This window comes from Bos taurus, chromosome 6, assembly GCF_002263795.3.
Source record: "Bos taurus isolate L1 Dominette 01449 registration number 42190680 breed Hereford chromosome 6, ARS-UCD2.0, whole genome shotgun sequence".
Lineage (NCBI taxonomy): Eukaryota > Metazoa > Chordata > Mammalia > Artiodactyla > Bovidae > Bos > Bos taurus.
Window position 1 is genome coordinate 25,502,776 of NC_037333.1, and position 13,780 is coordinate 25,516,555.

At 39.1% G+C, this 13,780-nt stretch overlaps 1 protein-coding gene across 1 annotated transcript in view; it reads left to right on the plus strand.

Moving 5' to 3' along the window:
* ADH4 (alcohol dehydrogenase 4 (class II), pi polypeptide) overlaps positions 1-10,113 on the plus strand; it is a 32,262-nt gene extending 22,149 nt beyond the window's left edge. The window contains 3 exon segments of the mRNA NM_001102059.2: positions 4,078-4,213; positions 4,694-4,832; positions 9,712-10,113. Of these exon segments, the coding sequence (NP_001095529.1) occupies positions 4,078-4,213; positions 4,694-4,832; positions 9,712-9,736 (300 nt within the window). The 3' untranslated portion in view covers positions 9,737-10,113.
* The last annotated feature ends 3,667 nt before the right edge of the window (positions 10,114-13,780 follow it).

A 13,780-nucleotide genomic window follows, 5' to 3' on the forward strand; every position in this document is an offset into this window, starting at 1 on the left:
CAGCAAATACTCGCCTAATGCATATTTGCTCAAAGACACCATTAGGAAGGGTTTGTTTTGTTTTTTTAACAAGATGATTAGAGAAGTCATCAATTAAATTTTCTGTCTATGGAGAAATTAGTGAGAACTTTTCTTTCATTAGTGAGAACTGTGAAGTATTAATAGTTATGACACTATTTCTTTTTATTTACACTTTCACTCAGCCTGGCTCCTAAAACTCTCCTCTAAGGAGAGGCTTTCCAGGTGGCACTAGCAGTAAAGAACCCATCTACCAATGCAGGAGACACAAGAGGTGACGGTTTAATCCCTAGAGAAGGAAATGGCAACCCACTCCAGTATTCTTGCCTGGGAAATTCCATGAACAGAGGAGCCTGGTGGGCTACAGCCAACAGGGTTGCAAAATGTGTGTGTATGTTAGTCACTCAGTCGTGTTTGACTCTTTATGACCCCATGGACTGTAGCCCACCAGGATCCTCTGTCCAAGGAATTTCAGGCAAGAATACTATAGTGGGTCACCTTTTCCTTCTCCAGGGGATCTTCCCAACCCAGGGATTGAACCTGGGTCTCCACACTGCAGGCAGATTCTTTGCCATCCAAACACCAGGGGTCGCAAAGAGGCGGACACAACTGGGCACTGCTGCTGCTGCTGCTGCTAAGTCGCTTCAGTTATGTCCGACTCTGTGCGACCCCATAGACAGCAGCCCACCAGGCTCCACCTTCCCTAGGATTCTCCAGGCAAGAACATTGGAGTGGGTTGCCATTTCCTTCTCCAATGCATGAAAGTGAAAGTGAAGTCACTCAAGCGTGTCCGACTCTTCTCGACCCCATGGACTGCAGCCTACCAGGCTCCTCCGTCCATGGGATTTTCCAGGCAAGAGTACTGGAGTGGGGTGCCATTTGCCTTCTCCACAACTGGGCACTGGGAGGCTATAAAGAATGCAATTCTGTAGTTCAGTCTCCCAGGAACAGGCTTTGCTGATTCTTCTCCTCAGTTCTCACCTGACATGTCTTCCCCAGGAGAGAATGGAAACTGGAAAGAGCTGCTGAGAGCAATAGGCCGCCCTTCCTGGGTCTTGCCTCTCAGAACAGTTTCACTGCAAATAGTGTGACTGCTTAAGAGAGGATCTGGCCATTAATAAGCGTATGCACCTATGTGCTCAGTTGCTCAGTCCTGTCTGACTCTTTATGACCCCACAGACTAGCCCACCATGCTCCTCTGTCCCTGGGATTTCCTAGGCAAGAATACTGGAGTGGGTTGCCATTACCTCATCTAGGAGATCTTCCTGACCCGTGTCTTCTGCATTGGCAGACAGATTTGTTACCACTGCACCACCTGGGAAGGACTCAATAAATGCTATTACTGAAATTCATGCAGGGAGGGCTCCTTGTCCTGCACTGCTCCTCTGCAGCCAAAGCTTCAGGCCCCACTATTTAAATTGTCCTTGGAACCTGAGGACTGCAATGTGCTACATCCATTCCTCCACTTCCCACGGCTCACATGTTTCACAGCACTGAAATTCAGCCTATTTAACCTTATTTTTCTAGTACAGAGATTCTCAAAACTTTAGAAGTATCTGGGGAGTTGTTTTTCAGTGTCAATGAATAGACCCATATCTAGGATATTCTCACGCACTGGGGACCAAGGTACTAATATTTATTACAAGTTTGTCAAGCTGAGAACCACGGATCTAAATCTTTCAGGTTCCATTATTATCTTATTTATTACACCAAGAAATGTATTTTAAATTATGGAGCAGAATCACACTAGAGAATCCAAATGAAAAGAGATGGGTTTATTTAACCACAAAAAATAAGCTGCCTACCCTTCCACAAAGGGAAAGGAAAGCTAAATTTCTAGATTGTTGAAGACATTCCAGTAATGGGTATGAACTTGATTCTGATTATTTCTAATGCTCTAAAGCAGCCTAAGAAACCCAACAAAGCAATTAGAAATTTACAGTAATGGACAATTTTATAAGATTTTGAGAATTAAAAATAATTCTCATCAAAAGTTATCAGAGGCTACTAAATAAAACCCTATATTTGCATATAATACCCATTTAACTAAGTCATATTTATGGAGGTCAATTCCCTGCTTGGAGAAAAGCTCAGAAATGGAGAAAAGGGCAATAGGAAAGATATTAAATTTAAAAACATAGAGGAGGGTTCTTTGGCAGTCCTGTGGTTAAGATTCCACACTTTCACTGCAGAGGGCACAGGTTTAATCCCTGGCCAGCGAACTAAGATCTTATTTGGCAAAACTAATACAATTATGTAAAGTTTAAAAAAAAAAAAAAAAATCCCTAAGCCGCATGGCACAGCCAAACCCCAAATGGGAATAATCTAAGCAGCTCCCTTAAGGTAACAAGCAGTGCCTGTGTTGTTTTCCTCTCTTTGTGGGTTCTTCTGTACAATATGCGTTAAACAAAAATGCTTCTGCCATACAAGAAATGTAGAAAGTAAAAGAGTTGCTATTTAGAAATGTTAGAAATTTTCAAAACTATAAATAAACACATATTCAAATAAAGATTTCAAAACACATTCTAAAAGTTCTAGGTCATTTTCCATCCCTAGTAAGACAGACAGAGACAACGAGAGAAGAGAGAGCGAATATACCGTACTTCAGACTGCTTCTTTCATATACTGTTCAGTGATGAAAAGCAACAGTATTTCTAGTGGAACTTCTGTAAGTAAAGTCACCTTGTGAAGTAAAAGTCACCTTGACAAGTGAGAATCAAGTTGACTACGTACTATGGCAAAGGAGAAGAAAATGGCACCCCACTCCAGTACTCTTGCCTGGGAAATCCCATGGACAGAGGGGCCTGGTAGGCTACAATCCATGGGGTCACAAAGAGTCAGTCACAACTGAGCGACTTCACTTTACTCACTTCACTCACTTCATACTTTATCACTGGAGAAGGAAATGGCAACCCACTCCAGTATTCTTGCCTGGAGAATCCCATGGACAGAGGAGCCTGGCGGGCCACAGTCCATGGGGTCGCAGAGAGTCAGACATGACTGAAGTGACTGAGCACTCATGGCAAAGGATATGGGGTAAATTATACTTTTCTTCTATAACATTAGTCTCAAAAGATTTTTAAATGTTCCACTACACCACAGGGCTTCTGTGTGGAATGGCCATCCACAAGTTTATATTTTTCTTAAACTTATTTATGTTTTCAATCTTGGCATTTCATATTAACTCCAAACCTGCAGTGGTTAAGATAACAATATTTTTTCTTCTCTCATGCAAAGATCAGTGCAAATCCTCTGGGTCCCTGTTTTCCATGTAATGACTTAGCTATGAAGGAAGTTCTAATTCATGGCTTTACAATCTTAACACGAGGTTCTCTGGGTTGTTAGAGCAGAAGGGATAGCTGGCAGGTTGCCCACTGGCTTTTCCATTTTGGCCAGGAAATGGCACACATCACTCTGGCCTGTAGCCCAGAACTAGTCACGTGACTCTATGTAACCTCAGGAGAGCTAAAAACTATAGGGAAGCAGATGAAATGTTTGATGAGCAGCAGCCACTATCATTTTCTGTTTAACTGTTTTGTCTTCTGTTTTAAATAGCATTTCTTTTAATTTATCCTACATTGAGATCTATTAAGTTTCCAGTATATGCCTCATATTTACTTATTCACTCTCTCTTCATGACTTAATTTGGATCCTAAGCCTCTGGAATTGCAAATATCTTTGCATATTCCATTGTAAATGGTCAAAAACTTGTTGATTCGAGTTTACAATATCATCTATAGATCTTTCCTTAACTTCATGTATGTGTATTTTTCTTGACATACAATGAAATACACTATAGGTTCAGCATAACTGTGGCATTAAACAGAGTAAAATATGTTTTGTTTCATTTAAATATCATTTTTGATGATGTTCAGAATTTTATTGGATGTGCTATCTGAAACAGAACATAAGTGCCGTAAGTCTCAATCTATATCATGACCATAAGGTCATAATGCAGAATTGTGTAAATTTTCCCTGAAGCATTGAACATACCCACATTGCAGTTCATGTTCTACTTTTCTACCTACTCGGCTAATCTTTTTTTGTTTGACCTTCCAGAGAGCTGCCCTGGACAGTGTAACAGTAGGTTGGGGAGTGTGCACTATCATTGGAGTAAACGTTGGTGACAATGGACTGAATGTTTCTGCAATGGAGCTATTAATGGGCCGTACTCTAACTGGAACAAGCTTTGGTGGTCAGTTTTTGTTTTCTTTTTTCTTCATAGCAGTACTCAAATTATCATAATGAAGGTTACTGAAAGAAAAATTATTTTTTTAAAATATTGAGTGCCTAGAACATATCTGAAGACTATATGAAAGCTATTTATTCTGTTGATTACTTGAAAGTAAACAGAATTTTTATAGAAGGATAACTGTAATTTGCAAATTGAAATTCATTTTACATTGAAATAGACCAACATAGGGGAACAAAAGGTAGACTTGGATCAAACTGAGATAATTCCTTATCTAAAAATAGAAAATAATCTTGAATTTTTCTCTTAAAAAAATTTAATAGATTAAAAATACAAAAATAAATAAATAAAGATGGCAGGGGGATAATCTATTTAAAACAACCCATATCTGACCTAAAAATTTCATTCATTTGACAAACACTGGTGAAACTATCCCTTCATGTCAAGACCCATGTGTTTATTTGACATTTTCGGCAATTACAGGTTGGAAAGGTGTCACTTCTGTTCCAAAACTGGCTGCTGACTACAAGAATAAGAAATTGGATTTGGATGCATTGGTGACCCATACCCTACCTTTTGACAAAGTCAATGAGGCATTTGACCTAATGTACCAAGGAAAAAGGTAAATTACCAGATGAGTGAGCAGTCTGAAAAATCTTTACAATGATTCTATTTTCATTTGATGTTGAAAACTAACCAGTTTGTCTTTTCTGACACTTTCCACATTATCAGAAGTACTTAAAACCCTTAAAAGATTAAATAGTGGTCATTTGGAAAAGAGAAAATCTTCCTACTCTATCTCCATAATATACATGGAGTATATTAAGTCATGTCTGATTCTTTACGACTCCATGGAGTGCACCACACTAGGCTTCCCTTGTCTTTCACTATCTCCCAGACAGTCTTTCATTGTCTCTGGCTAAGTTCTCTCTCTTTCACTAACTCACTCTCTCTTTGCTCAAAGTTATGTCCACTGAGTCAGTGACGCCATCTAACCATCTCATCCTCTGTCGCCCACTTCTCTTCCTGCCCTCAATCTTTCCCAGCATCAGGGTCTTTTCCAATGAGTCAGCTCTTCACATCACGTGGCCGAAGTATTGGAGCTTCAGCTTCAGCATCAGTCCTTCCAATGAATATTCAGAGTTGATTTCCATACACTGTTCCAAAATAGAGTGATGGTATAAACTGACATACATTTTCCCCTTCATAAACAATTTTTAACTCAGTTGGGGCTACTCTGGAGAGAGAGTGATTTCTAGATTATAATGTCAGGTTCCTTTGGTACATTATTGCCCTAGATCTGGAATCATTGTGGTCTGCAATTGACATAGAAGGCCCACTCCAGGCCCTTAATTATCAGATTCAAATGAAAACCATGAAAATGTGAGCAGTTGGGGGCAGATGTCCAATACTTCAAGGATATCCCAACTCTCTCATTTTCTAGGTTTGTCATTGGTATCCTGTAAGTAATTCAAGTCTACAATTTCAGCTATATTGTCCTCTCTTGGCATAGACCCTAAGAACTGATTTATAAAAGTGTCCCAATTATGGGATCCCTAGTAACTGTGGAGCAAGACTAAGATCAATGATTTTGGTTAAAATAACCACAGCATTGGTCAATGGGAGCAAAGGACAAAACACCAGGAACAGTATTGAACAGAGAAAATGCAAACAGGCAACAAAAAGAAAATATATCACAAAAGAGGCAGGGGAAAACCATACAGTTAAATGACAGGAATCTGAAGCAGAGAATAAATGTTGCAAAAGAAGGAAATAGGTCCACAGTATGAAGACCCAGGATATTTCCTGGGGAAGAAACCTGAGAAAATATCTCTACTACATGAACTTCCTAATTTGCAAATGTGTTCATTGCAACATATCAAAAGGAACTTCAATTAACAAAAAAAAAAAAAAAGGAAATCATCCCTGCTGAGTGAGGTGAAGATGATTTTCTTTGCAGTTTGAGAGCAGACTCCCTGTGTTTTCAGATAGCTTAACAGAAAAGGAATGTGTGAAGAAGAAACTGAATCTCTTGCATGAATTTCTGCAAATAGAAATAAAGAAGCAGTTATGTGACTATGTAAATTACATAAAGAAGAATTATCAGTGGAGGGCTACTTGGGTAAAATCAAATCCTTTTTATATAAAGATCTATCCTTAGAGAACAGAACTCAGGCTTTCAGTTGGGAAGTGAATGGATGTCTAGAAAACAAGTGGTAAAGACTGCAGAATGAGAACAGCAGAGGAAAACGAGTCCCCCAATCTTGTTTCTAAACTTTGTATACCTAGAAAAAGCAAGTCAGATGAGAAACAAAGTTTAGGCCCACCCAGGATTATAAGGCAAACTAGCAGGCAGACCACCATCACATCTCATTTCACAAGGAGACCTGAGGAAGAAATTGAAAGACCAAAACTGGACAATTTTGTCAATGAAGAAGAAAAGAACCAAGAGGAAAAAAGACATAAAGTCACATCCAGAGAACCAGTTGCTAGATCACTTGCTGCAGAAGAACCAGAAAGAGTAAAACCCATAAACATACTTGGAAGTGGAAGAACAAAGAGATGAAGAGATTTAGAAGTCAAGCAAAGAACCAATACCTAAACAGAAATCTAAGGAGGAGCCACACAGAACCAGAAGTTCAGGCTGAAATGGATAAAGGAGATAAGAAAGATGGAAAGAAACACAGAAGACAACCCAAAGATTCTGGCTGCCAGAGACCTGGAGAAAAATAACCTGAAAGAGTAAAATCACAAGTTTCTCATTACAAAGATAAGGGTGAAAAGTTCTGGAAACTGGAAGTCCAAGATTAAAGTGCCAGCAGAGAGCAGAAGCGATGCAAAACTACATCCAAAGACCCAACTGAGAAAAAGAAAAAACAGCTCAAACTAAAACAGTGGTGTCCTCCAAGCACCACCCTCTGAAGTGCATTCAATGCAGACAGTACCTGGATGATATCACATCAGACTTCTTGGACCTGTTCCTAGTAGCCAAATGTGAGGACATGTAGCTTTTCACACATCCACAGCAAAGTAAAGGTCTAGAAAGTTCTGTCAGAAAACTAGGCCTTGGAGAGGGGATGGATTCTGATGCCCTGATGGCAGAGGATGATAGGGAGACCTATATCTATAAGCAGTGGTATGATCAAGACTATGAGAGATTTGACTCCCCTCCAAAAACTCAGCTGATGGAGGAAAAGTAAAAAGTCTACACAAGCTGTGCTTATCTGACTGAAATGAGGCAACAAGAAATTCCCAAGACCACAGAGCAGCTTGAGCACCTGGATGGCCGAGTTCCCTACAGTTCAGTTACCAAGCATATCATTCAATATCAAGTGGGTGAAAGTGTATATACCTCTACCCTGAGGCCTTCACGTTGGACATGCAGCTATCCAGTCCTGTAAAACACTCACAGAAGGAGCCTGTGGATGAAGATCTGAATCCAGAATACTACAAGAAATACATCAAACTATGTCAAAGGCAGAGACCTGGACACCCCTGAGCTATACTGAATTGGCCACAGAAGACATCTTCTGTATAAAGAGTAATGGCAAGCCCAATGAGAGAGACATCAAGGTCAGACAAGTTCTACAGGTGGGCAAAGGCCTCTGCTCTTCCAGGAGGCAGTAGACTCTGCCAGAAAATCATGCCTACAATGGAGTTGTAACATTGCACACATGGTGGTGTTTTAAGAGTTAGGTAGAGGTAGTTCTTTTTCCAAATGTTTCTAATTATCTGTGGGCACTGACAGTAACTATAACTATCTGTCATAGCCCTTGCTTTTAGACCTCTATTTTAAAGTTGCAGAGCTCTTTCTGCAAAAGAAATCCATGAGCAGAAGTCCAGTGAATGACAAAAGCACAGGGGTGGAATGTGTGGGCTCTGTCTGAGCCACCCTCCCACAGGGATCCTTGAGTTCGTTTTATGACTGTCTGCATTCTGCTCCTTCTCATGAGTCCCTTCCCACTCCCTGCTCTTTCTGGGCTCTCCTCCCTTCCTTTTTACAGGGTCTCTCCCTGTCCACACTTTTCCTAATATCTTGACTTCACTCAGTCTTTTTCTGGGGTCCTAACAGTGGTTAGGAGCTAACCTGAAACTAATTCATACAGATATAAAGTTGCTTTACTTCCTACCTATTGCAAAGTGAAGATTTTCTAGAGGAAAAAAAAATAATAAAAGGAAAAATAAGCATTATTTTTTAAGCTACAAAGAATAACTTAGACTGTGTAAGCCCCACAATATCTTGTACAATTTCAATAACCCTGTAAGTAGTATTCATCACATTAGGAGTTAGATTAGGATTTAGGGCCTTACTGGGCTTTTCTAGTGACTCAGATGGTAAAGAATCTGCCTGCAGTGTGGGAGACCTGGGTTTGATCCCTGGGTTGGGAAGATCCCCTGGAGAAGAGAACAGTTATCCACTCCAGTATTGTGGCCTGGAGAATTCCATGGACAGAGGAGCCTGGCAGGCTACAGTCCATAGGGTTGAAAAAGAGTCGGACATGACTGAGCAACTTTCACTTTCACTTTAGAGCCTTACTGGCATTCATTGCTCCTCCAGCACTCTTTCTCAGTCATGGCATATATCCACAAGGACTGCTAAGTAGCAGCAAAACGGAAAATGTTGTACTACTTTACCAATACCTGGGCAAGGCTGCCACACTATACCATGTAGGCCTGATAATCAGTGGTAGAATGGAGGCCGAGGGGTAGACCACCTGAATGGAGGTCTCCTGCTTCCCCCTGGCTCACCAAGAAAACCAGTTGACTGCCCACACAGCTAGAAAGGTGGCAAAAGAGAAGGCAGAGGATGGGCCTCCCCAAGGATGCTGATACATCCAGGTATGCTGATGCCATACAGGAACAGGAAGTACAACTGAGGTTAGACCCTCTGCCATACCAACTGATAGTAGCAAGGTAGTGGAGGGAACACAACACCCAGTTGGCCTCTTAAGGTCCAATGGCCCTGACTTATGGGGTGGAAAGGCCACAGAAGTTCTCCTTCCATCAGAAGGTGTATCTCCAGGTCCTGGGTGAAAACAGTACATAGGCTGGCAACCTGCTGATGCCAGGGATTTCACAGCTCCAACAGTAAGGTCCAGGAGAAGATTCTATATATTGAAGGAGTAGAAATCTTTGAATTCTCCGAAAGCAGCATTCTAACACATCAGCCACTCGTTTTTTTGATGCCCAATTTACTCTAAGCTACAGGAGAGCCAAGAACAGTTACCCCCCTTCTCTATAACATCAGTGGGCAACAAGAACGTTGCCCAGAGTCAAGTGAGGGTCTCCAATTTTTCCCCAGATTACTAACACCATATGAAATATTAGTAATGTCATGAATGGAAGTGGGTGACAAGATAAAAGAAATTAGGCTTAGCGAAGTAGGTATCTATACAGAAATATTAAACCAAATCTTGAAACAAACAAAAAAAATTAATTGTGGATTTTGGTGAAATTTACCATGAAAATTATACTGATTGTTGTTTTATTATTATTAACAGCATTCGAACAGTCCTGCTCTTTTGACAACACCAGGAAGAATTTGGAATACTAGCTAACTAAATCTGAACCTGTCTACTTAATCCGTTACCTGATATGATGAATAATGATAGCCATGAGTTTAAACAGATATTTACAGTTAACACCCAATATATCAATATTTCCTATGTTAAATAACCTTGATAGTTGATATGTTTATGAAGAGAGTCATAGGATGTTTAGGCATTGTTTAAAACTAGTTCTGGAGAGCTGGAAGTGGGGAATGAAGGGGTCATAAATAAAACTAGATTGTCTATATGTTTATAATTTTTTAGGTGGGGTGATAAATATATGGGGTTTCATTATACTGCTCTCTCTACTGTTGTATATGTTTTAATTTTTCCATAATAAAAATCTTTTTACCAGAAAAAAATCACTATGGATATGTAGACTACAATAAGATATAGATATCTTTAAAACGTACATCATATATGTAACACAGTTTACAATAAGTAACAAGCTGCTGCTGCTGCTGCTGTTGCTGCTAAGTCACTTCAGTCGTGTCCGACTCTGTGCGACCCCATAGACGGCAGCCCACCAGGCTCCCCCGTCCCTGGGATTCTCCAGGCAAGAACACTGGAGTGGGCTGCCATTTCCTTCTCCAATGCATGAAAGTGAAAAGTGAAAAGTGAAGTCGCTCAGTCATACTCTTCCTTAATTAGCTGCTAAATAATTTTAATACCTGTTAATTTCTCTTAGCTCCACTTCACCACTGCAAACTATAATCACAAGTGTGGGATATCAGAAACTATATAAATGAGTGTATAAATATATATATTTTTAAAGAAAATATATTTATACTCTCTAATTTCCATTTTTATTAAATAAGACCCCTTTTTTATTTAAGAATTATCACAACATACAATGTGAACATCTATTTACTAAATTTGTACTAAATAATCTATTAATAATTTATATTAATCTATTTTCTATATTCAACTAGAAATGACAAAGAACAATGTATTTATTATAAATGTAAATAGAGCTATAAATAGTTGCAAGACATAATAGACAATAAGATTAATATGAAAAGCAAAATGAGAGTTTTCAAACTGTTATACTAACAGATTTTACAATGGACAGTTTAAGATAGATAATAATTCAGATCAGAGTAACAAAGACTATTTCTCAGTTTAGGATAATTTCTGAAATCTACCAGTTTGGGGTTTTTGTTTGTTTGTTTGTTTGTTTTAACGTTTACCACACACTGAACTCTGAGAGAAGATAAACTTCTCTGAAGCTTTGGCTAGGAAGGTAGTAATATCTCAAAGTAGAAACTTATATTTCTGTTTATTTAAATTCTCTCTCATTAGAAATAGCAGCCAGTTAATCCACCAGTTAAGGCTCCCTTTGTTGGCATTGTGGGGGATAGGATGCACCCCATGTGTGGCTGGCCTTTCTCATGCTATTCCCTACGTTAGTTCTGTTCTTTCTCCTCATGCCCTGCCCTCCTCTCCTTGGCTTCCTCAGTCCTTCCTAGGTCTAGCTTGAGACCCACCTCCTCTCAGATCTTGGCAGCCACAAAGCTGTATTTATTCCCTGATCTTTGGCTCTTAATGTCTTCAGTGAAATCTTACCACATGCAGCTTCTTCCATTGTTATTTTCAAGTCTATGTTGGTAAACTCCTTAAAGGTAGAAAAATCCTTGAATCCACACTTCTATTAGAAATGCTCAATGGATACATTTTGTCTGATACCAAAATTTATCCTCACAATGTTGTAGCCATGCTTTCCAGGAAACAAACTCACTCAGATGGACAATGTAGATAGTGGGGTGTAGTTTATTACACCTGCAGGCCCAAGGCAGAGTCTCTTTTTAGCCAAGGACCCCGACCAGTCTTTGTGAAAATCTTACATACCCTAAGTGTACGTGCCCAAACCTGCCTCCCCAAATTCCCTGAAACTAGTCTGAACAAATGAAAAGAAAGATGCAATCAAAGTTAACCCGTGATTCAGATACCTTATGGCACCCCACTCCAGTACTCTTGCCTGGAAAATCCCATGGGCGGAGGAGCCTGGAGGGCTGCAGTCCATGGGGTGGCTAAGAGTCGAATACGACTGAGCGACTTCACTTTCACTTTTCACTTTCATGCATTGGAGAAGGAAATGGCAACCCACTCCAGTGTTCTTGCCTGGAGAATCCCAGGGATGGGGGAGCCTGGTGGGCTGCTGTCTATGGGGTTGCACAGAGTCGGACATGACTGAAGTGACTTAGCTGTAGCTGTAAGCCTAGGTAGTTAACAGTGAACAATGATCAATAGGCCTGTGGTCATACCCCAATAAGCATAATAGAATTTATGATTCTATTTGGTTACACAGATAATTAGGGTATTCTTTCAGGCGATGGAGAGTCTAGGTACGAGCCCTGGGGCTCTTCTATGGGGGCGGGGGGGTCTGGTTTTCCAGTTGGTATATCGTTTCCATAGATACTGGGCATATAGTTCAAAGTCTACAGTCCAGCCCAAGATGGAGTCCTGCTTTCAAGATGGAGCCTGTTCTGTCTGTTTCCTCCTTCAACAAGTCTCCGAATAGTTTGTATTAGACCTTTTGAATGAAATTTTTCTAAAACATTTCTGTACCTCTCTTTTTTTCCTATATAGAGAAACGCAAATCTAACTCTAATAACTTAGAATAGCCATTAGGAATATTATTTTTAATTAGTAATATTAATTAATTAAAACTATTAACTATAATAAAGTTAATTATTTATTAGTTAATAAATAATTGTTAATAAAGTTATTAATTATTAACTATAATAAATAATAAAGTTAATTAGTAAAATTAATAACTAGGTTAATAACAATTAACTAAGCTGTGAAGCAGTAGTTTCCCTCTCTCCCTCCAAACACTCATGCTCACTATCCCTGCCGCTATCAGTCTTCTATTTTTCCACATCTGCTTCTTTGATTTGAAAAACAAAAAAAGTCTCATTATTCTTAACAAAGATGCTGGGAATATTTATGAAATCAGTGAAAACTCAGGATGATACGTATGGGGTTTAAGTCTTAACCATTATCATTCCTTTAGCAGCAAAGGACTTTTTTCTCATCCAGGTCCCCAATTGAAATTCCTAGTGAATTTAAATAGTATAATTCTCCCAAATGTGCATCTAATGTCTAAGTTACCCAAATAGCTCTCTCTTAAAGTAAGAAATAATGCTGTTTTTACAGAATATTCCAGAAACAATAAAAATCATGCAACAACAAATCATTTGCTAATATGCAGAAAACTTCCATTTAAAACCTGCACTTTAGAGACATATAAAATAATCTGCAAACTACTGACAACTGTATGGTTTTCTTGAGGGCTCTAATAGTCATCTGTTACTTTTTAAATGTTACTTTAAAATTTTTTTCTTTTTCATTATGGTTTATTATAGGATATTGAATATATTTCCCTGTGCTATACGATAGGACCTTGTTGTTTATCCATTCTACATATAATAGTTTGCATCTGCTAGCCCCAAACTCTCAATTCATCCCTCTCTAAAATGTTACCGGTTTTTTTTTTGGCTGTGCCTCTTGGCTTGTGGGATCTAACCAGCAGTGGGAGCTCCAAGTCCTAATCATTGGACCAACCACCAGAAAATTCCCTAAAATGTTACTTTTTGAAATACCAGGGGCAATACAAGTTATAGTATTTCTAGGGCACAAAGCCACTGAAACAAAACTGAAATGGAACTTGACTCCTCCAAAAGAAAAATATGAAATGAAAAATCCACCAGGTAAAGGTTTGTATTCCCTAACATAGTAAGATACACAGGTGTGTTTTTTTAAGGATATTGTGACCTGCAATAATTAGAAATCTTTAAAAATGCCAGTTAACAGGGTGAATAATACCTGAATAAAAGCAATACCATCACTTTTTCTTAGAAGGAAAAAAAAAGATTTCTTAAGAGATATTAACTGTCTTCAAATGTCTTGGACTGTCATTGTTTTCTAAACGCTACCACAATGCCCTCTGGTGTTTGTTTCTTTAATATTTTTCCATCTATTTGCTTTGAGAAAATGGGCTTCCCTGGTGGCTTAGATG